The sequence below is a fragment of the Cyrtonyx montezumae genome, unplaced genomic scaffold (assembly GCF_038088225.1).
Source record: "Cyrtonyx montezumae isolate F1298 unplaced genomic scaffold, pur_monq_1.0 scaffold_2, whole genome shotgun sequence".
Taxonomy (NCBI): Eukaryota; Metazoa; Chordata; class Aves; order Galliformes; family Odontophoridae; genus Cyrtonyx; species Cyrtonyx montezumae.
Window position 1 is genome coordinate 59,877,107 of NW_027071936.1, and position 27,645 is coordinate 59,904,751.

The 27,645-nt window shown below is 38.2% G+C and overlaps 1 protein-coding gene across 3 annotated transcripts in view; it reads right to left on the reverse strand.

Annotated features, from left to right (window-relative positions):
* RGS12 (regulator of G protein signaling 12) overlaps positions 1-24,286 on the reverse strand; it is a 78,558-nt gene extending 54,272 nt beyond the window's left edge. For 2 of the 3 annotated variants that reach the window (XM_065735842.1, XM_065735841.1), the window contains exons 1-3: positions 24,239-24,286; positions 16,778-18,726; positions 4,150-4,269 (exon numbers count right to left, since the gene is read on the reverse strand). In XM_065735842.1, coding sequence (XP_065591914.1) covers positions 4,150-4,269; positions 16,778-18,634 — 1,977 coding nt within the window. In that variant the 5' untranslated portion in view covers positions 18,635-18,726; positions 24,239-24,286. The remainder of the gene's footprint in view (positions 1-4,149; positions 4,270-16,777; positions 18,727-24,238) is intronic. The other variant, XM_065735843.1, reaches the window with a different exon arrangement.
* Positions 24,287-27,645: the final 3,359 nt, after the last annotated feature.

Below are 27,645 nucleotides of genomic sequence, written 5' to 3' on the forward strand. Positions count from 1 at the left end.
ATAACAGCTAATAATACTAGATTATTAATGGTTATAATTAAGATAGAACATTCTAACAAAAAATTCCTGACACTATTAAAAGGAATGTATGATACATTCCAACTTAAAAACATTGCTGAAATCTAAAAATTTGATGCAATAAATGTTCTTTTTCATATAGGATTCAGTTTTAACGTTGCCAAAATGGGATGAAGTCTAGAAGAAAAGAAACAGCTATCGTTTTTGTTCTGATATTTAGTTAAAAGAATTAACATTCTTTACTTTCAAAAAGATCTCTAATTTAAAAGATTATTTAACAATATTCACAGACTAACAATATTAATTTGCATAAGACATGACGTCTCTCCTTATATTATTCTGCCCCATTTTTAACCTCAGAGGAATACCAAAGGAACAAGTTTCAGAATAACGTTCAGGAAACTCAACAGCTTTGAGATGTTCTTCTTAGCTAGACAGAAACTCAAAATTTGTTGGCTTTGGAGGAATGCCATAAGGGTCCCCTATTTTTAAAGACTTCAAGAAAAGTGCAGGCATGAATGTAACAAGCTACAGTTGAAAGTGTTACGGAATCTGGCGCTAAAACTGTTTCTAGGGAAAAAAAAAGACAATTCTGTTTGATGCAACTTTTTTAAAAGGCAGTATTCTAGTTTCTGCAGCATCACAGAATGATATTGAATGTGTTTATAAAGCTCTATGAAAAGTCTTTGCCAGGCCAGAATCCTGCAAGACAGAAGATGAAACCAATGGCACTTGCCTATAGGGAAGAAGTAAGAAGAAAGATAGAATTATGTCCTCTCATTAAACAGCTTTAACATATTCGCTTAAGCTATACCTATGAACCAGCAAGTACTCTCTGAAGTACAACTGGTGGAAATCACAGATTAACATAGTTGTTAACAGGCAGTATTTCAAAGCAACAGATGATTCACATGGAAAAATCAATAGCTACATACAAAGTAGGATTTTTTTCTGAACAGAAACAGGTTTCTTGTATTCAGAGCTTTTTACTTTACTAAATTTTAACTATGTGGTTGACACTATAATTTTCTGAATTTAGTTCTCACTGAAAATAATAATACTCAGTGCTAGTGTAAACAAGCACAATTTCTGCAATTTAGAAATAAAATAGCATTTTTGGTATTTCGCAAGTTTCCCAACTACAGCCCTAGCATAATGTCATGCATTAGATTTATACACTCATGCTATTTTGATCTCTACAGATTTAGAATGATCTTTTACACAGATTCTATTAGTAAAAACAATATCTACAGGTTAATCTTACTCTGTACATTTTTTAAGGTGTGTAGAGCTTCTATAGGTAAGGGGAAATGCTTAACGGGGGCAATGTATCATTACAGCAAGTTCTAACCTTATATTAATACTATCTGTGGGCATATAGTCAATCACAGTATAACTATTTGAAAGAAAAAGAGAAATAACTCTCTTGCGATCTCTGGTTTGTTTTATGCTTGGATAGTCGGGAAAAAAAGAACTGCAAAGAAGCCACGCCACCTAATGGCAGAAGAGAGCAAAACTGACAGGTGATAATTCACACACAGCTGCAAAGCCAAGAGAAGTAAGTTCATCCTCTCATATTAAGTACAAATGCAACCTTCTTCAGACATATAAGAAATGAACCGTGTTCAGTGCATGCTCGTAAAAGAAGCCGCATGGAATCAATTTAGAAAAGTAACCTGAATCTCAGCAGGAAGCAAACCCACGAGCTTAAAAAAGCAAATCCATTTTCAAACATCATGTTTGGGTCAGTAACTAATCCATTCTGCTGAAACAGCTGGAAAGAATACAATAACTGAGCAATCTATATAATATGTTTATGAACATTACTCCAAAGGTGGAGCCTCCAAGAATTTCCGGCTATTGTTATTTCCTCTTCCAGTGACTCTAAATAGATGGCCCGAAATAATCTAAACATGTGCTGAGAACATTGTTTTCTACTACACCTAGCATAACCATGGTGAGGACTAATGCTTCAGCAGCAACTTTAAAGCTAGATCCAAAAATCAAAACACATCAATGCTATTTTACTTTGAGAATAATTCCAAAAATTTCACACGTCAAGGTTGGTATTTCTCCCAGTGACAAGAACACACAAAAGCCAAATTGTCCTGTGGCATGCAGAGACAAAAAGAAGTTTTGAAGTAAAAAGTAAAAATAAGCAGTTGACAGCAGTCCAGATCCAAGCAGCTACATGTAATAAAGGCACTAATCTAAATGTCATTTTTATTACAGATTGTTTCTACGTTTCCGATTCACACCTTGGCCAAGGATGCTCAGCTTCCCCAGCTAAAGTAACAGCTTTAGCTATTAGGACACTGCACAAAGAGTCTTCTCAGTCCCTCCAGTTGGTGCTATTCATTTTATATTCATTTAGTGAATCCCAACTGGGACACAGAGAAAAATGAACTTTTTAGGCAAGTGATATTTTTCTGAAATTAACAGGGAGTAAGCACCAAGTCCTGCTTTAATGAATATTTAAACAATGCAGAAGTGCTCCTACAACAGAAATCAAATTATATCCTGGGTCTTTCAAACCCTTTCAGAATATGAAATATGCACATAAATCTTGATGAAATCTGAATATGGAAGAATGTAGTGTGAATCCTGTTCTTCCTATCTATCATACACGAGTAACTACAACTCTTAGATATTCTGAGAAGTTTCTTACTGCAACCAGAAATTCTGTCAAAACTAGTAGCAAGCTTTCCAATTTAGAAAAGTCACCATTTTTTAATGAAGAAAGATGTACCTAGACAGTTACCAAACAGCTTTATCTACAGAACCTTGCTCTGCAAGCTTTGAACTAACTATATTAAAAATCAGGAGTGTAACGAAATGAAAAAGTATTTTCTGTAATTGTTTAAAAAAAAAAAAAAAAGGCAAGGTAGTTAGAAGCTCTGAACAAGATGGAAGTAGACCACAACAGAAAAAGGGTACATTCTTTTATGTTTAAACATCTTAAGAATAAGGAATGACAGATCCTACCTGCATTCCCTAAGCATGCCAGAAGCCCCTTCCATATATTCTGTTCCCTAAACATCCAAGCCCTCTTCTCTTATTCTTAAAAGTCAGTGAAATGCCTTTCTTCCTACATTTTTTCCACAACAGGAAGCTCAAAATATCTCTTTCTTTCCTCCTCCCATCTCAAATGCTTCATAAACACCTCCTCTCCATTTAGAGGAATCTGCATGCTATATTCCCTCCCATGCCAAGGAAAGTATAATCTGTATTTCATGGATCCTGTGCCAATAGTTCTGCACATATTTGTGTTTCTGCCCAACAACAAGCCTTCCACAGAAACAGGACAAAGGTGTAAGGAAAATTCTCCCACATTTGCCTTCACATCACTATGGGTCAGGTTTTCAAGAAGCACACTAGAAGAGCAGACATAAAGCCATATTCCCTCAGCTTGAGGGAGACATACAGCTGAGCAGGAACAGCCGTTCTAATGCAGGTGGCTTTTCATTCTCTGTTTCCACCAAAATCAGTAAAGTTTGGTCACTGAGGCCCATGCATCAACTGACATTATACACCAGATGGGAAACAGTTATACTATATCACACTCAGAAAGACCCAAAATCACCATATCAATCACAAGCACCAAGGTGATTAGGTACTCCTTTTTCCTTCTGCTGACACATAAAGAGGAAAAACTTATTTTTGCCTTTTTAAAACAGTTATTTTTCCATACTCTTACAGCTACATTCCTTAGGGAGTTGTGTAAAGAGCTTGTTCTTCATATACAACCTTCGAAACAAATTCAGTCCCCCAAAATTTTCTCAGTGCAACAACTGTCAGCTAAATGAAACAAAAAGAATATGACGAACATCTGGGTTTTTTTCCTCATTATTAATGTTAATGAATTTAAACGATTGTTTTGCTCAATATGACCAGCTGTGATGGATTCCCACAGAAAGAATGGCTACTGCTAGCATCAGTGCAAGCTATTAAAGAAAGCATAGAAATTCAGGTATACCTGAAATCTGCATTTCCCTCACACAAATGTCATACTGTCATTAATAACTTTATTGTACTATAGCCACTGTTACTTTTTGCCATTTATCATCAAAATTAATCACCATATACTCCTTTCCAGCACTCATTTCTAAGTTTTAAGTGGAAGTTAATTACCTCCAGGTCATCCAGCGAACGAGTAATACTAAATCGCTTTGATCTCCCAAATGATCTTCGAACAGAAGAACGCTGTGGAGGAGCCTGATTTAATCCCATCGGACGTCCAAATTTTGCCCCCTAAACAAAACAGAACACATACATGATTATTCTACTTCAATTTTAGTACTTAATTCATCACAGCAGCAGCATTTGAATTTTAAACAATCTTACTTTTGTCCAGCTTGATAGCATTGATAGGTACAGAATTCCAAGAAGACAAATTTGCATACTTCTAACAGATTAACTAAAATCACTGAAATTATGAAAGTATGTCTCCAGACTCCAGTCAGATATGAATATTTAGCATGAAGTCACTGCATCAATATGAGTCAGGTTGCTACAGTGTACACAGGCTACCTGTATATCTTAGTAACTAGGCTACATGTAAGTATTAGTAGATAAAGCTTAAGTAAAAGCCAGATAGACATAGCTCCTATCTACTTAACCAGAAAATTCTTACAATGACAAGTGTTTGTCTTTTCCATTGGAAATTATAACCCTAGAAGTCATCTCACACCGTTTGTCGGAATCTTTCTCCACTATATATATTTAATTATTTGTTTTATTTTCTTTAAATAGTTTCACTACTTTACCTTTCTTTTCGCTACAGTAAAATTCATCTTTTTAAATCACACAATACAAAGTGCAGGAAGTGCCTTAACCCTTTGTTCTGAGGAAAGAAATTACCTCACTCTGATAACTAGAACTGGTGCTGCAACAATTAAATCTAATATTCAGTCAGCTGTTTCCCCCACAATCATTCTCCTTCTCCTTAAAAAGTCACCGAAAGTCAGTTAAATTGCAGCAACTCGGTTTGTACATATCTAGTTTATGCCAAATGGAAACTTTAAGCTTCATCTTAACAGTTGGGCACACAGTCAACAACTGGTGCTAAGCAGATGTACATAAACTCACTACATTATAAAAACTTGTGATTATGTGCCTGCAATTTTGGATTTTTTTCACAGTAACATCCAGTGTGAGAAAAAGTCCTCGTTATCTTCCAATGTTCTCTTCCACTGAAGAAAATTATGTAGTTTAATTCCGAGTAAATTTCCTTCTGTATCGTTTCAGCATCTTTCTTTATCACAGTTAGTTTAAAAAATATTTACTAGTACTTTTACAGTTGCTTATTGAAAACTTTGCAGTATTTACTAGAGTGTATTTTTCTATTTGTTTCTTTCTTTGGACTGTGCTCTCAGTCCTGAAATACGTTGGTATCTCTTCAATCTATATACATCAGTGAAAGAACAACCACAGATTTCACACTTCCAGTCTCACACCAACAACCACTCCGTGAAGTAATGAAGAACACTGCGAATGTTGCACAACCTCCTTAGTGCAAAAAATCCAGCAATCCAACAGTAGATGTCTGTTTAATTCTTCCTTATTGTTAATACTATCCTTTAGCAACAGATCTCTGAGAGTCACCAATACTCACAATGGGCTGCTTCAAAACCCATAGGAATGTCAAGACATAACACAGCATACAGAAGAAGATATGAGAAGAAATGGGACTGCTTCTGCCAAGGAAAACTGGAAAGCTGGCAACTAGAGATTAGCTCTGAAGGTTTTTAAGAGAACATTTAGAAGTGCAGTATGAAAAGCTAAGATGGCTTTTGCTAACACAGTCAACTGAATGTGAAGACAAAGTTGCTAGCTGTAATTTGTCAGAGGCAGCACCCGCAGGCACGAGGACAGCTCCTGCCTTTCCCAACTCTTCCAAACTCATCTGCTTATCCAGGCAGGTACCACTGCAGCTGCCATGCTCAGCTCACATCAGTCACAGTCCTTCCTGCTTAAAATGAAAGCTTGACATAATGCAAGAATTTCTATCAAACTGAATTCCACTCTGTTCTGCAGTATCCATACATTCTTTGGGAAATTTTTTAATCTGTAAATAACTGATAAAATAATCAGGCTATGAACAGCTCAGTAAATTTTAGGACTAATGAGGCTAGTGGCATCAATAACCCGAGCACAACTGGTATTTTGAAATTGTTACGCAGTATGGATTCTGCTTAATGGTCTCTCAAGTATTTCCCAAAACGAGATGTGTCTCCCGGAGGACATTATCTTTTAAAAAAGAAAATTGGTGAAAAGAAACAAAGGAAAATATATATATCAGTAGCAATTGTATTTATTTAGAATAATGAATACATATTCACTTTTCTTTCTACTTCAGCCCCAAAAGAACATAAACTGTCCAGCATATGTTTAAATAGCAGACTGGGACATTAAGGTATAAAATCAGAAAACATGGAAAAATAATTAGCAACAGTGACACTACAAATTGGAGGAAGAGGAACGAACTGCCTGAAGAGCAAGCTAATTCTATTCCACTGAGAAGCAGATTCTAGATAACGTTAATTCTCAGCAGATGACCCATTTTAGAAAGAGGTGCAGCTTCTCCAGCTATGTTCAGAAAAATAACAAAGAGAGGGAGAGTGGACAAAAACACTCGAATACTGTGCAGTAGTAGAAGACTGAAAATTAATGCTCAACCAGAATTCCTCTTTATATTTTTCTACATTTTTAATACAAATCTCACTGAGCACTGATGGAACAGTAAAAAGAAGGAAAAAAGGGCCTGAGAATAAGGTGCTTAAGGATTAGAAAATAGATAAATTCATTGAGTTAACGATTGCCTCAACGCATTTGGATAGTAACTGCAATTAGATAAATGTATTCAGCTGACAGAAATCTCTCCCTTGCTCTGAAGAATCAAATTAATAATCTAGGAAATTAAGGAAGACATTGTTAAAAAAAAAAGACTACCATTCACAGAATATTTAATTTCCTGGTAATGCATTTCATACATCTCCTTGTTCATGCTTTCTTGATTCCTTTCCAGATACTTAGAATATGGAAGTATAATTCCTTCTGCAAATATTTTTTTTAATTGCCTTCCTTACATATATGCATTCAAAAAAATCTTGTGAACAGCAGCAACTTTTTGGCAAATGTGTTTCACAACACTCTGAAGAGCTGGAAATAAAGTTTCAATGACTTGAAAAGAGAACAGAAATTGCAACTGGAATGTATTAGCCAACTCAGCTAAAGAAATTCACAGTATTTATTCAAAGAGAGATTGCTAGTGCAATGACTGATTCATGGAAATTTTGCAGTCTATCATCCATAAAGAAGTTATCATTGTTCTAAAAATCTTTACTTCAATATTAAGCGAATATTAATAGATTAAATGAATCTTGAAAAAAATCAAAACAGTGTCTGTAGTTCTGACCCCTCTGTAGCTTATGAAATGAAATGAAAGAAACACTATAACGAATGATGTTGGTTTTGTTTGCCTTGTTTGTTAGGCAGGTCAAAAGCCATTTCTGTCAGCGCAACCCTGGACTGAGAAGCAAAGGAGCCATTAGAGTTGGAAGCACCGAAGAGATGCAATGTGAAACCTTGTTTTTCAATGTGATACCACGATCTGAGCAGGAACACACAGAAGCAAGCTGAAGAAACCTTATCAATGATTCAGAACACAATGAAACCAAACACTTTTCTAAAACAGCTTCAATTGACTTCAGAGCTACAGAGCAAGCAATATCAGACCCTTATTGTACCGAATGCAATTAACAAATATTCTAAGTTTTTAACAAGTTGTCGCACAAAACATCGAGAAATTTTCATTTGGTACTACATGGCCTTAATGTCTCTATATATATTGCCCTCTAATCCAAATATTTCTAAGTAAATAGAAGATTCCTCTCCTGCAATACCTCAGTTTTAAAGCTAGGAGGGGCAGGAGGGAGGTAGCAGGAGCAGGCAGCAGCAGCTGCTGGCTACAATAGGCTGAAATGGAAGATTTGTGCTAGGTATTCACAATTCAATGCAGCAGCACACAGGGAGCTCAGAGCAGGAATCCAGAAAGTAGAAAAAAGGAGAAAAACTAACTGAGAAGGTTAATGCCAGCTTTACAAGATCTTGCCAATTTAATCATTTAAAGGACAACGCGTTGCAATTTGTGACCTGGAGAAGAAACTAAAGGGACGAATTTCACAGGACAGAGATTTTGGATGTGATGTGGAAGAACAGGAAGAGAGGGAGAGGTGTGCTGTAAGAGGAGCTAACATAAGACATTACAAGAACAGCTGCTCTATCAAGACTGATCATCAATCTACTTCTCCAGAAGGATGCTTTCAAATGCATTCAGTGCATGATGAAAGTTAATCTCACAAGGCTCACATGTACGAGAGTAAAATCATTTTCAAAAATGTTTGAAAAAAATCATAACATAATTGCATGTAATGAAAATGTTTACAAGCTATAAAACAAAAATATAGCCACTCATAAGTAATAATAACTCACTTTCATAGAAATAGCTTTCTCCTTCTGTTCTGGTGGAACTATCTGTTTATAGTTGTCTGTTCAAACAGCTATCCACAGTCCTGACCACTTAAGACAAGCGCCAGGAATGTCAGGCACATGCTCAGTTTCATTAAATACCTCTGAAAAACACATAACAAAGGAAGGATGCAGATATTCATTGATTTTCCTGTGAAAGTAAAAGGGACACCACCACTAAAAAGGCCTCAATTTAAGGAGCTCAGCTAATACAGCATTTACTACATTCTGTGTGTCACAAAGCTTAATTATAGCCTCTAGTAAATCATCTCATTTGGATCTGTCCAACTCCTATTTCCAGCTATTGAAGCTTTTTAAAACTCTCTCTGCTTTTAGATTTGACTCTTTGACTTTGTATGGTAAAGTGCATAATAAGCATTTTAGAGCAAAACCCAGATGCACAGAGATCACATAATTTGAAACTTCTGTGGATATTCAAAACATGCCAAGTTTACTCTCAGATATTAAGCAGCAGAAGGGTCAGGCTGAAGCAGGAGTTCATCTTTACAAAAACATACAGTTTTAAGACTTCAGGAGGAAAGTTCCTCATTCAGACACTTCTAAGAGAAGTGATGGGAAACACAGATGCCACAATAATCCAGTCAGTGCAAAGCTTTCAAATAAAATTGAAAGTCTTGGGGAATAATAGAACAAAGAAGCTGATACAAATATTATTCTGATATCAATATCAGTCTCAAATCCTGCTCTGTAGTGGCTTCACCTTCCTCTGTCATCCCTAAGCTCCCACCTTCCTGACTATGGGTGCTGTCAGCTGAGTGTCCCCACACTACAAGGATGCAGAGAACGTAGAGTACGAGTCCCCTTCATCCATCTTCCCATCCTCCAGTGTCAAACATAACTATCTAAAAACTGACAGGGCAGAGTTGCAGAAGTGAGGGTCTCTGGGACCTGAGAAGAGAAGGCACTGAAAAATTGGGTACACTGGGCTCAGATCTCTCTCTAGTATCCGGAAATATAAAAGAATCTGTGAGGAAAATGGGAATAAAGCTTGCCATGGTCAAATCCCCTGGATCGAAGCAGAGAATCCTGGGGGCACAGGTAGGCATGCTCAGAGAATATCAAACTCCATATGATCTGGGATAGAATGAGTAACACCCTTTAGGCTTCCCTGCACTGCTGCCAGCAGGGGACTGGAACTGAACCTCATAAAATCAGATCAAGCGGGGACTGGCTAATTAAAAATGGACAAGCATCATTCAAGCTTTACAGTTTTTCCATTTTAACACCACAATCCCTGTAACAATTTGTTGTTGTTGTTGTTTTTGGCAGCACTGTGAAAAAAGATTCATCTGGTATTACTCAACATTACTGGTCAATAGATTTAATCATTTTTAAGAGCACCTCTTTAATAATCAGTTGATAATGACACATTTCACAACTCTGTAACCATTACAGCAGCATTTAGAAGGGCAATTAGGGCCATAATTTAATCTAGAACCAGGTAAGATTTAGTACAAGATTTCTAGGCACCATGGGAAGTCACAGAAGAAGCTTTCTCATCACATGGACACTGAATTAAATAAAATCTGCTTCTTGTCTCCTGTAGTAAGGACACCAAGCACAGGATCATCCAAATTTTGGTACTATCCTAATCCCTTTAGGATACACGTGTTGATGGAATTAAAGGAGACAAAATAGCAAGATCATTATTTTTGGTATAGATAATAGTTGCTCACATGAGTTGGGATCCTATCAATAGGAGATTCCAAAGAAGCAGAAAGACCTGAGTATACTAATGGATAACATAAAGGAAATCACAAGCACAATAACAACTGGCTCCACCTTACTATAAACAAAAGAGAGGAACATCAAGGAACTATAGACCAATGCAGAGTAACCATCAAAAAGGCAAATGAGGAAACATCAGGAAATGAAAAGAAATCAAGAAATTAGCTTTACAAATACATAGCCATAAAAAAGTAGTAAAAAGGGATGAAGATTACAATTACAAGATTACTAGATAGGAAATTAAATTATATGGAAAATACAACCACATATGGTGTCCTTTCCACTCTATGGAACATGTCAAGTGATATCAGGAATCCCAAAGGTTCAACTGAATTTAAGAAACAACAAATTCAAGGGATAAAATATAATAATAATAATAATAGATGAAGAGGTATTGTATTATACAATGTATTTACATCTCCCAGAAAGAATTTACACTATAAAAGATTCAGAAAAGGGGCACTGAAGTTATCAGGAGAATGAAATCTAGTGTTCTTGTCAGTACACTGAGAGATTAAGCAAAATGCAGGCCAAAAGAGAACATGATTTCTATGCATAAGCAAAAAAGTAAACCTGAAGAAAGAGTGCCTTGCACTAAAAGAGACACCAGCAGTAGAAAGAATGGGTATAAGGTGGTCATGGCTAGAGTTCAGTCTGGAGAATAAACAAAAGTTTCTAACATCAGAAAAGTGATGTACTAGAATAATTTTCCTGCAGAAATTGGAATCGAAAATTTTTTTTCAAAGGTACATACGCTACATGTGTGGAAGGAACAACAACATGACCACCTAGAAGAGTGAGAATTTGGCTTGGTGATGGAGAATATCCTTCTCCGGTATCATCTTTGCGAATTTATTGACATCTTAATGGCTATTTTATTGATTGAGTGAATTTTGAAAAGTTTCTCTTGAAGCTTAATTTCTTCATGTTTCTATTTAAACCCTTCAGGTAAGCTTTAAGGATTCCATATTTATATTTGTTACTTTATTATGTATTGATCTATTTCCTCTCCTATGAAGAAATGCTATTTCATGGATCCCTTACTTCTACTCTTCAAATCTTTTCAGCTGCAAGGATAGGGTCTATCGTCCTATAAATGAAAACTTTTATGGTTTAAAATTTGAAATACAGCCATTTTTTTCATCATTTGCAATTAATTCTGTGCTAATTATTTTTCTTCACCTATTTTTTTCTGTTTCTCACATTGCTGCCTTCTCCAGTGACTAGGCAACTCAATACTAGCTCAGAAATATTTAGGTATCTTACTGTCCTTCAATTTGAAATGAGATTTTCACAAAATAAACACTGCTCTAAATACATTTATTCTTCAGATTTTGTGTGATTTCCTTTTCAGAGAAAAAGCATTATTTCAGATTTTCATACATTCTGAAAGATCCTAGAGATGACCATTTATAAAAGCCATTATTTTGAAAGATTAAAATTCATATGAAATGCTGCATGAAATGACTAAATATTTAATTGCTTTTCATTTTCTCAAGCAAAATTTCATATGAATGCCTCTTTGGAGATTAATCTGCATTAGCACATCCTGAGATCCAGCTTGCTGTTTGGAATTTCAGTTGAGTTCTCTTTAAGGTAAAGACATAAATCTCAAATCAGATCAAAGCTTGCAATTCCAAATGTTAACATTAAATTGTACTGCATAAGAATAGCAATCCAGCTGCCATTAATTCTGCTTTATAAACAGCTGGGATGGAACAATTTAAACTAGTGAGCAAACAGAACTGTAGAGGAAAGGGAAAAAAAAACATGTAATTATACAACAAAAAAACAAATATGGGAACCGCACAGCTTTGCCAACATTGTCTCTGCATCTAAAATATCTGCCTTTCAGTTGGTTCACCACCCAGTTACCAACAATAAAAACTGCCGTTCTTGGATTTGAAGCATATTAAAAATTTTCACCAAAAAGAAAAATCCATTCTTAACAAAGTATCTTCTTAAATACTACTTGCGTTGAAAATAAATACCAGCTCTAAAGTAGTTAAACTTCTGATCTAAACATATACATACTAGTAACCCAGAATATATGCTAACAGGCAAACTAGCATTAGGGAACCCCCCAGTGTTGCTTAGCTGTCTTCTAAATTTTTACAGCATTGTCAATAACTTAAATCATGGAGCAGTTGATAAATGTTTTGGTTTAAAAAAAGAATTTTAACATTGTTCAGTGAGAGTCACACAATGAGTTTATCTATTTTTTCCTCCTCTAAGATTTACAAACGCCATCCATTCACAAATTCACTCTCTTCGTGAGTAGAAATATAATGTGGTCAACATAGAAGTTTTATAACAAATGCAAAGCAGAAGGAGCTATCTAAAAAGCAATACTCAACACTTTAAAATGCTGTAATAGGTTTGTCACACTCACTGGGAACAGAACTCATACCCATGTACTAGTGATTAAGCTCTGGCTGTAAAGCCACTTGTGATCTTAAATGGTATGTACGCCTCCATAAAACAGACTTTCTGATGAGAGGTCAGTGCCTAGGTTACTGTCCTTGTGGAAAGAAAACTCAAGAGTCCAATCTGACTGTTATAAAGCTCTCCAGCAGAAAAATGACTATTTTCTCTATACGACTTAATTTAAAACAGTGACTGTTGGACATATTTTTGGCCAGGCCCTAGCCTGAAATCAGAGAGTGCAAGTTGAACAAAATCAAATGCACTAGATTAATTTAGTCTACAGGGAAAAGAATGCTTCCTTGTTCAGTAATTCCTCAAGTCCCTTGCCAACCCTAACATCCCCTGATGTTTTCATATTTCTTACAGCTCTTCGCTTTTTTGTAACCCAAAATTATGCAAAAGGATCAGTAGGCGGGATGCTGAAGGTGGAAATAACAAGGCAATAGCAAAGGAGTAACAAACAAAAGAGCAGGAATTACTCTATTCCCACTGAAACCATCTGCTAGTCTCAGAGACCTCATTAAACCACACGCCCCTATCCAGTATCAGTCTTTCAGTAATTCAGAAGCTTCTCACTACCAGAAATCCTCCTTAGTCATGCTGAGACTCATAGCCTCCCACTACTTGTTTTCGACAGAGTCAAGGAGAGCCTCCTAAAAAGTCTCATTAGATGCTTCAATAGAAACTTGTTCAAGTGAAACTTTTCAGGACATGAAGTTCAGTATAGGAAACAACAGTAGGAGTGCATGGGACCAAATACGCCTTTCAATAAATCTAAGTCAGAAGATGTAGAATAGAACCAGTATTTCCTGGATGAACTCACATTTCTCCTCCTTCCAGTATAGTAAGGATCAAAAGACAAAAAAACAGCCATTGTGAAAGTACGTAAGTTCAAAAAGTATAATTCTTCCAATAACACTTTAAAGCAAAAGAAAACAACAACAAAAGAAAAACCCAAGCTATCCAATATCGCTTAATCAAATTAGAAAATTTTCATCGCTTTCAACTCCTTGTACTTATATTAAAATTTAAAATGCTTAGTGGCAATGCAAAGAAGACTAATGTAAAAAACATGTGATTTTGCCAATTATTACAAAACTAATTTCAATTCTAATTCACAAAGTGAAAAAAATCATCTTTAAGGAGATACAACACTAAAGGGAAAAGAAAGCTCAGAAATTAAGTCTAAAATGCCATATGTATTTTCTACCCACAAGATGTACTTCCCACACCCAGTTCTGCAACTGTAAAGTGGTATATGGACCTTTCTCACATCTACACTTGTATTCTGTACAATTCACAAATATTTTATAGGTGCAGTTATAAAATACATTTATTCCCTCCTTATTCCCACTAGCACTGTACAGTGGAGCACATTTTGCTGCACTAGATGCTGTGACCATCAGCATTTAGCCACACAGCAGCTCTTCTATATCAGAATTACATCCAAACACTTGTGTCGTTTCCCCAGTGTGTAATAAAAGCATGTAATGAAAGCACCGAGGAAGACAGCGTGTTAACTTGAGTGTGCACATTCCATCTCAAGAACTCTAGCTTTAGTAACCTTTTCTCCCTCTAGCAATTTCTGCTCATTCCCACTTGCAGGATATATTATTATTCAATATTAGTGTCATAGACAAGAAAAAAATAATAATAATAAAGATGCAATTTAACAGCTGCTCTGAGAAATTAAACATGAGAATCAGATTAGATTCCGACACTTAAATTGTAAAACTATGGATAGAATCCCAGGTGGACAGACTGGGGTTCCATGACTGGAAGGTGTCTGAGCATGTTATAAAAAAATCAGTCCTTGTCCCTTTAAGAGGTCACAGTAAGCCCAGGAGCTTCCTACAATACAGCATCTAACCCATCTACACAATGATATGGTACAGGCATTGTTCCCTCTGCACAAAGCAAGAAGATGAGCCTGAATTTCTGAATATCAATCGTGAAAGTAAATTAGTGCTCTAATATACAGAACTAGGGACTTTCCCTACACCCACAGTACCTACCGAAGTACAGAGGTATGTTCACCTGTAATATGACATCCCCTGACTATTTTTATTTAACATTTAAAATGAAAACACAGTAGTACATCATCCCTATGAATTGCTCTGAATAATGCAAAGTGCTTGCAACTTATGCTTGCAAATGGTTTCAGGACTTTGATGAGCATTCCTCATCTGTTTCAACAGCCTTCAATAGAACTGAAAATGAATAAATAAATAAATAAATAAATGAAACACACGAAAGGTTATATTGCCTATGATGAGAATAAAGGCTAAAGCTATGTAGGAACATTTTAAATGTCTCTTTTGCAAACAAAGTTATTATGAATTTGACAACGGGATACTTATTTTATTAGCTAATGCACTTAAAAGCGAAGAGTATTTGTGCAGCAATATATATTATGGTTTATATTGATGTGAGTGATACAGCAGGTGCATTACTGTTCAAACACATAGAACATCTTTCCTTTTGAAGTGCAAAATTTTCAATGTGATTCTTATTAGCATATTCCGTGAAATGTGTTTCAAAAATAAAACTGTTGAGTTTTCAACCTGCGAAAAAGTCCAAACTGTATTACAGTCACGGACAACAGTGCAGACACGAAGGTGTTGCAGAGGCCTCTGAGGAATTTCAACAGCAGCCCATGACACCTGGAGCAGAAACTGCAGCTGGAGGTCTCCAGTTCCCAAAGATCCTGGGGTCCAGCATCCTCAGCTCACCCAAACCAGGGGCTTCACGGAAGGAAGACTTTTCCCTGGTCCAACAGCAAAGCTCTTGGCAAGCAGACTACATGGTCTTTGGGGCAACAAAGAGAATGGGACAATAGGTATTTTGCATCCTAGCCACCAAAAAATTTAACCCCGAGTGTCTCAACAACACAAAGATTTTGTCTATAAAGGCTTGAAACAGTGAATGCTTACAGCCAGTTCACTTTATATAGTGAGAAACAGTTGTTTTAAACCAGGTGAACCTTTTTTTCCCCACAAGTAGACTGGGGTAGTATGAAGGGAACTTGAATCAATTATGAAAGAGCAATGCTTCTCAAAGACTCATATGGAACATGAGATCTGGTCTTTCTCTGATTATAAATAATATTCCTTGTCATTAATTCTTTTAGCGCAACACGGATGACCTCCACTTTACTAGAATCCCAGTTATCAACAAAGACTCCCTAAGATGATTTCCCTCAACAAGAACACACATATGTGGCAAAGGGAGGGGTATGTAACAATACTGGATGCTCCTGCCATACATTTCTTTTTAAATCCTCTTGCTTTGGTTTAAAGAAGCCCTATGGTGACAAAAGAAGCAGATGAAGAAATAATTTGGAATAAAATATGAACCACAGCTTACTGACAGTATATTAGATGTGTGACTTAATAATGGACAGTAAGATTAACAGCTATCTTTTAATGCAGGTTTAACACTGCTTCTTTTGAGAGGTTTGCTGGAATTAATGTTTATGATAATAAAATTGTCTTATTTCATTAAAGTTAACAGTTTGTAACGTCTTTTTGACTATTTATTAGACTACAAATCTATAAGAACAGATATCACTAAAATAATGACATTTACAGGCCAGTTTTCTAGAAAGAAGGAACCAATCTGAAGATCCAGACTGTTTCCATTCTTTTGCTACCAGAGGTCACTAAGAACTGAATTTGCTTGAATGTCATGTCTCCTTTCATTGCGGTGGCACTACAACATTTGGAAACAATGAAGACAAGAAGCAATGTGAGAAAGCTCTGACAGACAACACTTCCAGCTGAAGTACAATTCCAGAGCTGCGCTCAATTATACAGGAATATGAAAAACCTCTGCAAAGGAGAAAGAGCCATAATATTTTCTTCATCTGAATTGCTATAAATGTTAATAATCCATATTTTCTTTATCTTCATTTCTTCATTTTCAGAGCTGTAAATGATAATACTACGCGCACAAATTTTAACATGCAGATATCACAGAATTAAAACAACACAGGCTGTTGGGTTGGGATAGCTTTTTGGGGTTTTTCTTGAAGCCAGTACCAAAATTTCCTTACCTTTTTATCTTCTTTAGACTTCCTAACGCTGTGCGGAAGGCCAAACTTGTTTTGCATGCAGAACATCTTCTTAGACCATTCATTCTTATGAGATTTTAACTGCGGCTGACCAAAGCTGCCATCGACTCTGTATCTGTCAGCTGGAATCTTACTCATTGGAGGGGGAAGAGTACCACAGTTAACGCTTGACCAGCCATCCGTAGAATCAGTGTAAGACTCCTGGTCACTAGCATTTCCATGCTGCCACTCTTGTAAAACATGCACGGGCAACCACCTCTGATTGCCTACGCCTGCAGCACTTTTCTTTGATGGGGGCACTGAATTTCGAGAGGAAACCAGAGGAACTTCAATACGTGCAGAGGGACTCAAGTGCTTGTTTATATTTTGGGGCTTATCGTTCTGAATTACTTCTAAAGGAATGTTTCCTTCTTGCTCATGACAGAAGCCATTCCAGTGTGCAGCAGACTGATTTTGTCCCCTCCCTACTGGATTTTCCCATATACTGCTAGGAATATGTTTACTTGGATTGCTCCCTAAATCAACCACCAGGACTCTATTATTTTTTTCTTCTTGATTGAAGTTTCCAATTCCACTGTCGCTGTTGCTGCTTGTGCTATTATTCTGATGAACATCTGCATCACCATCAAGAAAAGCCCTTGCACGCATTCCCTCAATCAGTTCCCCCATATCCCTATACAGGACAGAAATAAACTGAAGAACAGGCAAAGATGATGTTGGAAACTCTAGACAGCCATTTGTGTCCGGATCCGCTGTACATTCCAGTCCAAAACGTCTTGCTATGCCCTGGTGAATTTTATGATGAAATAATTCAGGATCCACCATAAAAACATGGCAAGATGTCCTCAAAACCCCTTCATCTTCCTGAGCCAAGCTTGCATCATCATTTGTCTGCATTGTAACTAGTCCAAAGAATCTTCTGTCATCTGGGCAAACAGCACTGAATGCTAGTTTCTCTGCAGGATATTCTGCCACTACACCAGATTTGTCACTGCACAGCTGAATACAGTCATGCATTATCTTCATCATCACTAACGAATGGATTTTCTGTTCTGCCCGCAGACGTCTCATGCATCCGCGAATAGCTTGCAGGCTCTCATTTTCCAAATTTGAGGTTGTTGAAGGAAGTTCTATTGAGCCTAGGTAACCTACAACCATGGCAACATTCAAAATGCTTGCATCTAATCCAAAGTCTTCCGCACTCTCCAATCCAACTCTAAAAACTGAGTCATCATTCAGAACTTTGGATATTTCATCCTTAGACAATAGGTTTGGACTGCTTAGGCTTTCATTTCCAGCTTCAAATTTAATAGCAGCAGAATCTGAAAAAGATCTCTGTTTTGGTGTAGAATTATCGGGGTTACCAGCACATAGGTTAGGGCTTTCAAAGATCATGTTGAAAATGCCACCAGACTGCATCTCTTCAACAACTTTCTCCGCTCTGTTTATACCTAGAGCTTTAGAGTCAGGTTTGGGCTTCAGCCACCCCTTTCCATCATAAAAGCCAACTTCTTCATCACTTGAACATGAATCTATATGACTAATCCCTTCAGCAATGACCATGTGGAGGACTCCAGAACATTTTCCTATAAGTTTCACTACATCTTCATGAGATGCCTTTTTCACATTAATTTCATTAATGGCAAATATCTGATCTCCTGCTTTAAGTCCAACATAATCCGCAGGGCTTCCTTTCATAACACAACTAAGAATACAGGGAGCTTGTCCAGAAAGGGTAAACCCATAACCTGCCCTTCCTCTAGCAACTTCCACACTCCTTATTCGAGGCGGGACATGCATGTTGAGTCGGCGTTTGACTGTCTCCCCTTGTCTATACATGTTGGGTTGTCTTTTTCCTGAAACAGGAAAACTTTTAATTAGTCCGAGGTTTTGTCATGTTTCACAGTATCAGTCCTTCATCTGACGAAGCTCTAAAGAAAGAAAGGAAAAAAAGACATTTTTTATTCTCAATGATATTTCATTCTTTTCTTGTACCCAGCATTCCCCTTACTATTCAGAAATGAGTGAATTCTAACAAAAACTATTGCGAGAGACTTAACATGGAATTCAAAAGCTTGAAAAGAATGGGCATCAGAGTTGACATTTTACTAATGATAAAGCGGTAGCAAATGCAAATAAATTGGCTGTCCAAAATGACAAAGTAATTTAATGGCAAAGCAAAGAAGAGGATCTAAGTGTTCTGCTGTACAGCCCAGTGTTATACTGTGTCACATCACATCTTCCCTGAGATCCCATCATTTTACCCACTATTCAGTTAACTTCTGGTTTAGCACACTATTGTGGCACCTCCAGATTTCACAGAACAATGAAAATTCTGCCCTTTCCCAGGCATCTTAAAATTGTATCTACTCAGGTACTGCCCATTCCTTTTAGATATTCAATGTACTGAAACAAGTACCAAATACACTCATTTACAAGAGGTTCATTAAATCACCCCTAAAGTTGCCTGACTGATTATAAAGGCAACTTTAAATAAGCATCTCAGACTTCAACTTTTGCATGCACATTTTGTTTACATATAGAACAATAAACGGACATTTTCTCCACATAATACTCAGGTACGTCCCATTGTTTTAGAAAGGCTGCACTAAATGGTTTGGTTTTACTTTGGGGATTTAGTTTTTTTGTTTGGTTTTATTTTAAACATAGACATTCATTTTTTTTACATTCTCCGCGGAGCCGCTGCAATTCTTAATGTAGCATGGTTTCTGCAAATTGTTATAATATACCAATTATCTAGTTTCAATGACCATAGTTCCACTACAATTTAAGAAAATAACTTAGCTTTAAAAAAAATGAAACTTCACACTTAACCTTCAGATAGAAATCATAACATAAAAAACGCTTTGGAAACATTCAACCAGACTCAAACATTATGAGAGCCCTGTCAACTCGCATCCAGTCTCATGTCTTAAAAAACAGGTCCACCTTTTCCTGTTGAGGTGAAACTTTGGACCTCAGAGACCACTGTGCATTCAGCTGTCAGCGGGCAGGTCTGGTACATTCTGAGTGTAATCATTCAACACCAATGCACCTCTGGAAGACATACTTCAACAACAACAAAAATAACCAACGATAACAATAAATGTTCAGCAATAAATATGTATCAGCTAGCTAGAAATGTGAATATATACACGTTCTCATCTGTCTTTCAATTAAAATTTCTGTTCTCAATTGTCTGGAAAATACCCCCATGTTTCCCTTGGGTACACTCCAACACTGGGCTGCTATGCTGCTTAACAGAAAGCACCGTAATTTCTGGCACCTAGAAGTGTGGTACTGGTCTGAAAAGGAAAGGAAAGAATTAAAAGAGAATTAGATTATAGATAATCCAATAAAAAATGTAATAAAAAGCAGAAGCTGCAACAACAACAAAAAAACACTCCTGTAATACTGAAGCAGGTGATTAGAAAAAAACCTGATTTTCAACTGTCTCTCTAATGAATAAAAAAACATTCTAAATATGGCTAAAAAAAAACAAAAAAGACAACATAGTTAGTCTTGACCTTGCTATGAGAGAACTCCATTTAACTCTACTCACAAATCAGTCTGTCTGCCTTCCTAACCTGTGCCCCTTACACATCACACATTTATTCCAGATAATACATGCTGATAAGGGAGCATCATTCCAAAATCTATGATTGTTGTAAAAACAAAACTGCGGGCTGCTTATACTACTTTACTGTTCTCTAATGATGTCGTTCCACAGCTGGGAACATCTACAAATTTAATTGTGTGATTTTGCATATGTATTAAGAAATAATTCAATATTAAAGGACATTTCATTCCATATATATATATTCACGTATATATATATGGAATATATATATCAATCGCGATGGTCCTGCCCAATCCAGCTCTCTACCCACTGTAGAAGGAGATAAGGTTCCTGTAGTACATGTGAAGAACATGTTGGGAAAAGCGGTTTGGGTTCTTCCAGCTTCTGGAGAGGGCAAACCTCTCCGTGGGACTGTTTTTGCTCAGGGACCTGGGTCTACCTGGTGGGTGATGCAGAAGAATGGGGATGTTCAGTGTGTACCACAAGGGAATTTGATGTGGGGAGAGCGCCCTCACTAATTCTATTACTATGTATATATGTATATATGTATATATGTATATATGTATATATGTATGTTGTTATGTGTTTGTATTTAATGCTTGTTAATCATTGTTTATGTATATATATATATATTAAGCATGATGTAATGATGTTGAATAAGGGGTGGAATGTCATGGTTTTATGATTTTTGGTACTGGTATTCCACATCAGAACATCATGTAGTGCATTTAGAGTTAAAGAGTTAATGCTCCAGCTCCGTGGATCATCGATAGTTCCAGGTATACCTGTCTCAGAAGAGAAGAAGAACTTCATTCCCCAGAGGACTTTGCGATGCTTTGCGTTCTTACGTGTTTACGCTCAGAGGGAAAGATAAAAACTGTCTGCAGTCATGGGACTCTCTCTTCCCTTCGGGACCGAGCTCGGCAGTGGGTGTTTGTTGCAGCCGTCCGCCTTCAGCGTTAGCGTAAGGCCTTCGGTTTATCGGACACTCTCTCTCTTGCTCATTTTATTTGATTCATTTGCCTCAATTCCAATTATATTATATTATATTGTGTTATTTTCCTTTCTGATATCTTATTTAGTAAATTAGCTTTCCTCCTCAGATCGTTGCCACTGTTTTGTTCCTGGGCCCATCTCCCTTCTCCTTTTTCCCTTTCCCCTTCCCCTTCCCCGGGGTGTGGGCCCGTGGGTCCCCTGCCTCAATTGTCACGGTACCGGGTCGAACTGTCCCGCAAACCGGTGACACATACATATATATATATATACACACAGGAGCACTAAGAAGCAATTGAAAGATTGTGTTACATCACTGGAAAAGCCATCATCTCCTTACCTTGTAGCTAAATATTATTGTGCATTAAATATTTGTGCCTATTACATCCATGAGAAATAACAGGTCACTGAATTTATCTAGGAAATTTCAGGAAAAATGTGGCTCTTCTGCAAGAACCCACAGCACTGAAATATGCTCTGCTACAACAATGGCATGACAGGCAAATGGAAAAATGACAAAAATAATGTTTTTCATAACCAAATTCTAAGAGAGACCATTAACAAAGGAGTTATAAAAACATATGTATCTTACAGCCTGTTTTCAAACCTAAATTATCTAATTACCTCATTGCCTAAGCTTTCTTTTTAGTACCTTGCAGACTTGAAATCTGGTGCTTAGGATGTATGGCATAAAAATGGCCCAAATTTCCACAGTTCTAATGCAATTACATCTCAGTATTCTATTACTGGAATAACACATAAAATGTGTAGCATATCCAGTGAAAGAGTCATTTTCCTGGCCCTGACAGAACACTTTGAATGTCTGCATGTTTACTAAAACATGAAATGAGTAGTGAACGACATAACCTGTGGTAATTGTCACGAGTAACCAAAGATAAAATGACCTAAGCTGTTGATTTTCAGTACAAACCAGATACTTAGTCTTACCAAGCCTCTCAGCAATACACCACTGTAATTAAGTTCTCGTAATTATGGAACCAAATTTTGTTAATTTGACAGCATAGCTACCTATACTGTAGGTCAGAAAAATGGTTCACACCATGACACAACACATGGCCAGGCTTACTCTGACCTTCTGCTACTGCTAAGGATGATACTCTCGAAAAAGAAAAGGAAGACTGTACAATGGCAAAATACATTAGCAAATATTAGCCAGGAAGACAAATGAATTTCAACTGAAAACAAAATCACTGCTATGATTTGAGAAAGTTTAGCGAATTTTGCTTCACACCAACAAAGAGAGTTTAGTAACTAGAAAAGATTTCAAAGGACATTTCAGACAGAAACACCAACTCAAATCGATTAAGAGTTGTTCACATATGTGAAATGACACAGTCTGCCCATACACCTCATCTTTGTGACAACAGTGCAAAACAAAAAGAAACATTTGAGCTTTCTGCCAGCATCATTTCGGTCTTCCATTTCAATCAATTATTTCTGAGGTAGAAAACAACAAAAATACCAATTACCGTTCAGTCATATTTTATCCCACAAACACAGCATTTCTTTATGCCGTGTTATTACATACCCACACTAGTTTTTCCTGTCTTTTCTGAAACCCTCTACCACAGAGAAAGCAGTACTTATTTGCTTACTTTCAAGGCAGCGAGGCAGTTTGCTTCCTGCTCTTGTTAACTCATAGCAACAAAAAGTGCAAACAGAAAGAGGAGATACACTCCTAGGTTAGACCTTAATAGAGGGCACGTGAAAGCAGTGACATGAGGGGATGCGTGGCAGTGAGACAGCACTGCTGACCACCAACCCATTTGGCAATGAGCTGATACTCAGCACCATGGCACCCACGTTGATTAATGTGTTTTCTGTGGTCAGGGGTTTTGGAAAGGCAGAGAACTGGTTAGCTCCGTTTTGGTTCTTCAATGGGAAAGCTCCTGGAGGATAAACTGTGGAAAGCAGAGATAGAGGAGAGAGGCTACACAAGTCCTAAAGTAATGCAAAAGACTCTTCAGCACCTTCCTCTGCTCACTGCACTCATTAGGGCAGAGCTGACTTTGACAAACGATGGCACCACAAAGATCAAATGGAATTACACCATTTGAATGCCACTCACTATTAAAATGGGGTAGGTGATTATAGACAAGTTACACAAGAAATGTAATAGGACAAGCTGTGGAAGACAGCTACCAGTTGTGCGGGAACTTGGGTGGGACGGTGCTTCAACAGAACACAATCACCAGCATGTCGGATTGGACCAAACACACCATCATGTCTCCTGTACAGGCAGCAGCTGCTCTGCCAGAAAGCGACTGGCGTACCTGGCACGATTGTTCTCATATATTGACCTTAATAAGTAGCAGCAGGGTGAAAATATTTGTCAACAAGAGCAGCAGGGTACGAAACATTTGTTCACAGAAACTCTCTGCGGCGTACGGAGCATAAAGAACACAATGGAACATTCACTGCTCTGTTTGACAACATTCACGCGACCAAGGACAAAGTTTCCTAAAGCTACGGTATAAACAGCCGCGTATTTACAATCCAGACTAATTCACGCGTTGTAAGGAAGAAAGGGAAAAGCTGCCGTCGGTAGCCGGGCGTCTTATTTTCAATTCTTTTCAACAGAACACGTTCCAGGAGTGGTGGGAAGCGCTGCGCTCCAGCCCGAGCTCCGCCGCACAACGCCCGGCACAACTTTGCCTCGGGGCGCTTCGCCTCCAGGCGGATCCCAGCGGGGCGAAGCAGCGAGCGGTAACGGGACCCTCCCCCTCCGCCGCGCCCCCGTTCGCCGCACGGAGCCCACCCGTCGCCCCTCCAGCACCAGCGGGGTCCCGGGAGATGGGGGGGAGGGGAGAGCAAAGCGGCGGCGGTTCCCCCCGCCCAGAGCCACTCACCTCCGTCCCCCGGGACTCCGGTTACTCCGCAGAGACACCGGCTCCCCCGGTCACCGAGGAGACGGGCGCCGGGCTCCGCCACACCGCGCGGCGGCCACTGGCTGCGTGGAGCTGTCACTCAGCGCGCTCACCCGGCAGGGGTGGCGGTCGGGTTCCCGGACAGAGAAAGGGGAGAGACAATACCCAGCGCCAAAGAACTACAGCTCCCGGCGTGCTCCGCGAGCGGCCGGCTCACTGCGCCCGTACGGAGCGGGCCGCGCGAGGCATGCCGGGAGCGGTAGTTCTTTCCCCTTCCCGAGCCGCCTCGCCTCCAGCGGGGAAGCGTAGTGCGCATGCGCGGGTAAACGGCGCTCGTTCGAACGGAGCTGAGGCGTTGTGCCCAGAATGGAATGTCCAAAGTGCAGAACTGAGCGCGGCTTTGTACATTAGTCGTAGTTGTGTACCCTACGGTACAAACACGACATGGCACGGGTGACAAGTTCTCAAAATAGGGGATTTACTCATTTCTGTCTCTAAGCAGAAGAAGCCTAACATGCCAGTCAAAAGCTGAAGGACAGCGCTTATCTTTCCTTTCAATATCTTTCCCCAGAGCAGAACATATATATCCTAGAATTCGTTGCAGGCTTTTAAACTCACAGTTTAAAACTGTGTCTTGATGGTTTAACTTCAGTATTTCCTCTGATTTTTTTCTAGTCTGGGAAACTTTCATAGTATCTCCTGCCCCCTCTCAAACATACACTAGGTACTGGAGTGGGCTTACATATATATATATATATGTATATATTTATATACAGGACAAGAGAAAAACCTGAAAAATAGAAAAATAAAGGAACCTGCTCTTCCACTCCTGCCTCCGTCACTTCCTTGTGCTATTATTTTCAAGTCCATCCCAAGCTGATTTCTACCAACATGAAACATTTCAGAGCATTAGATCCCAATTTTATTCCATCCGTCTCTCACTACTTTTTACAAAAAAAGCTTCCAGAGGGGAAAGTAATTTAATAAAATAAGTTCTGCTTCTTTTCCTCATAGTCACAGAAGAAGTTGTGGCAGATAAATGTAAAATTACAGACAACAGACCTGCTACCAAACACGCTATTTTTTATAAGAGTAATTGTTCATCCTTTAAAGAGGGTAAAAATTCAAAGTATTAAAAAGAAAAATGATTTAAACCTCAGGTGAAGGTACAATACTCATTAAACTCTACTCAAAATGTTCTTTAGAGAGAATTAGATTCACACAAAAATATGATAGCTATTTATCACAAAACAGTACCATAGAATTACCAAGGTTGGAAAAAACCTCCAGGAACATCTAGTCCAACTGTCCATCTACCACCAATATTTCCCCACTAAACCATGTCCCCTAGTACAACATATAAACGTTTCTTGAACACCTCCAGGGACGATGACTCAACCACCAACCTGAGCAGCCCATTCTGGCACCTGACCACTCCTTCAGATAAGTATTTCCTAATATCCAACCTGAACCTTCCCTGGAACAACTTGAGGCCATTCCCTCTAGTCATATCACTAGTTAGATGTGAGAAGAGGCCAACCTCCACCTTGCCACAGCCTCCTTCAGGGAGTTGTAGAGAGTAATAAGGTATCCCTTAGCCTCGTCTTCTTCAGACTAAACAATCCCAGTTCCCTCGATCACTTCTCATAAGACCTGTGCTCCAGACCCCTTATAGCTTCAGTACCCTTCTCTGGACATGCTCCAAGGCCTCAGTATCTTTCTTGTAGAGAGGAACCCAAAACTGACACAGTAGTGAGTATTCAGCCTCACCAGAGCTGAGTACATGGGGACAATCAAAGCTCCTGCTGGCAGCATTGTTTCTGATAGAAGCCAGGATGCCATTGGCCTTCTTGGACACCTGGGCACACTGCTGGCTCATGTTCAGCCAATACACCCAGGTCCATTTCTTCTACACAGTCTTCCAGTCTTCTCAATAACTTATTCTCAATACTAAATAACTTATTTCCAAATTCCATATGAGGTTGTCAAGACTCTGTCCTTTCATAATTATTTCTGTCTTCCATCCCACCAAAGCAAATCTAGCACTGACTTATCTATCACACTTGCTTCTCTACAGATGGGAACATTTATTACAGAAGAAAACCTCTTTGAAAGTGACAATTAGAGATTGTGAATGGTAATTGCCAGAGGGTGGTGAGGCACTGGCACAGGTTGCCCAGAGAGGTTGTGGCTGCCCCATCCCTGGAGGTGTTCAAGGCCAGATTAGATGGGGCTTTGGGCAGCCTGATCTGGTGGAGGGCAACCAGCCCGTGGCTGGGGGTTTAAATACATGACAGTTAAGATCCCTTCCAACTCAAGTCATTTTGTTATTCTATAATAGTTACTCCATGGCAGTGTCAGATTACCCCTCTGATAGATGCTGAACCTTGTCTATTCATAATAGCCAACAGAATTGATAGGTATTCTGTAAAGCACAGAAGAATGTAGTTAATCTTCACAGATCTCTGTAGCAGAATTTCTTGTGTGTTGCTCAGCAAGAGAAGAACAGGAACACTGACATGGAAACAGGTGTGCTCTCACAGCCTGCCTGCTGTCAGAAACACTTAACTAACTCACGAATGAATATTATGCTTTTCTTCAGCATGTATGGAAATTATGACTATGCTGGCAACAAGTCAGGTGAAAAAAGGTGATTAATGGCCCCTCAAAAATCCACACAAAGTTACAGCTATGACTTGTCTTAATGCTTTGATGACAATACAGAAAGAAGAAGTGTGAAACAATTCCTTGTGCCTTTTAGGCTTAAAAGCTTTAGCTTGTAAGCCTAAGTAGCTTACTTAACAAGTGTAGAGACATCTCTATTTTAACTGATGGTGACCGTCACAATACTATGTGTCAGACTTGATTTGGAGAGACTGACAACACGTTCTTTAATGAAGCAGTACTGGTGTCATAAACACCAGATGAGGAGTCAGAAAATAAAACTTAGTCCAGCATCTGATGCAAAGACTCTGGTTTTAATCACCATTGTTAATTACCTTTGTTAAATGAACAAAGGTGATGATTGCACCAAAAATATTTTACGTTAGACACACAGAAATATCCTTGGACAACTGTCTTTTTTCATTTGATGCTTTCAACATGTTCAAAATAATAAAACTATATATAAATGTCATCATTAAATGTTCTTTTGTTATATTAACTTCAGACTGATTTTCCTAGCTTAATTTTGTTCTTAACAGCAGGGAAAATATATGTCATATACAGTTATGGTTTGCTTCATGTTGACAATTTAATATGCAGTTCAGAGCTAAATCTTCAGTAAATTACTTATTTTCTAAATCAGAAAATCTAGTCCTCCTTCAATCATCAATCTGAGTCCAACCCAGAGGATCACAGAAGGTCATATTCCCCATGCTGAGGGCTGC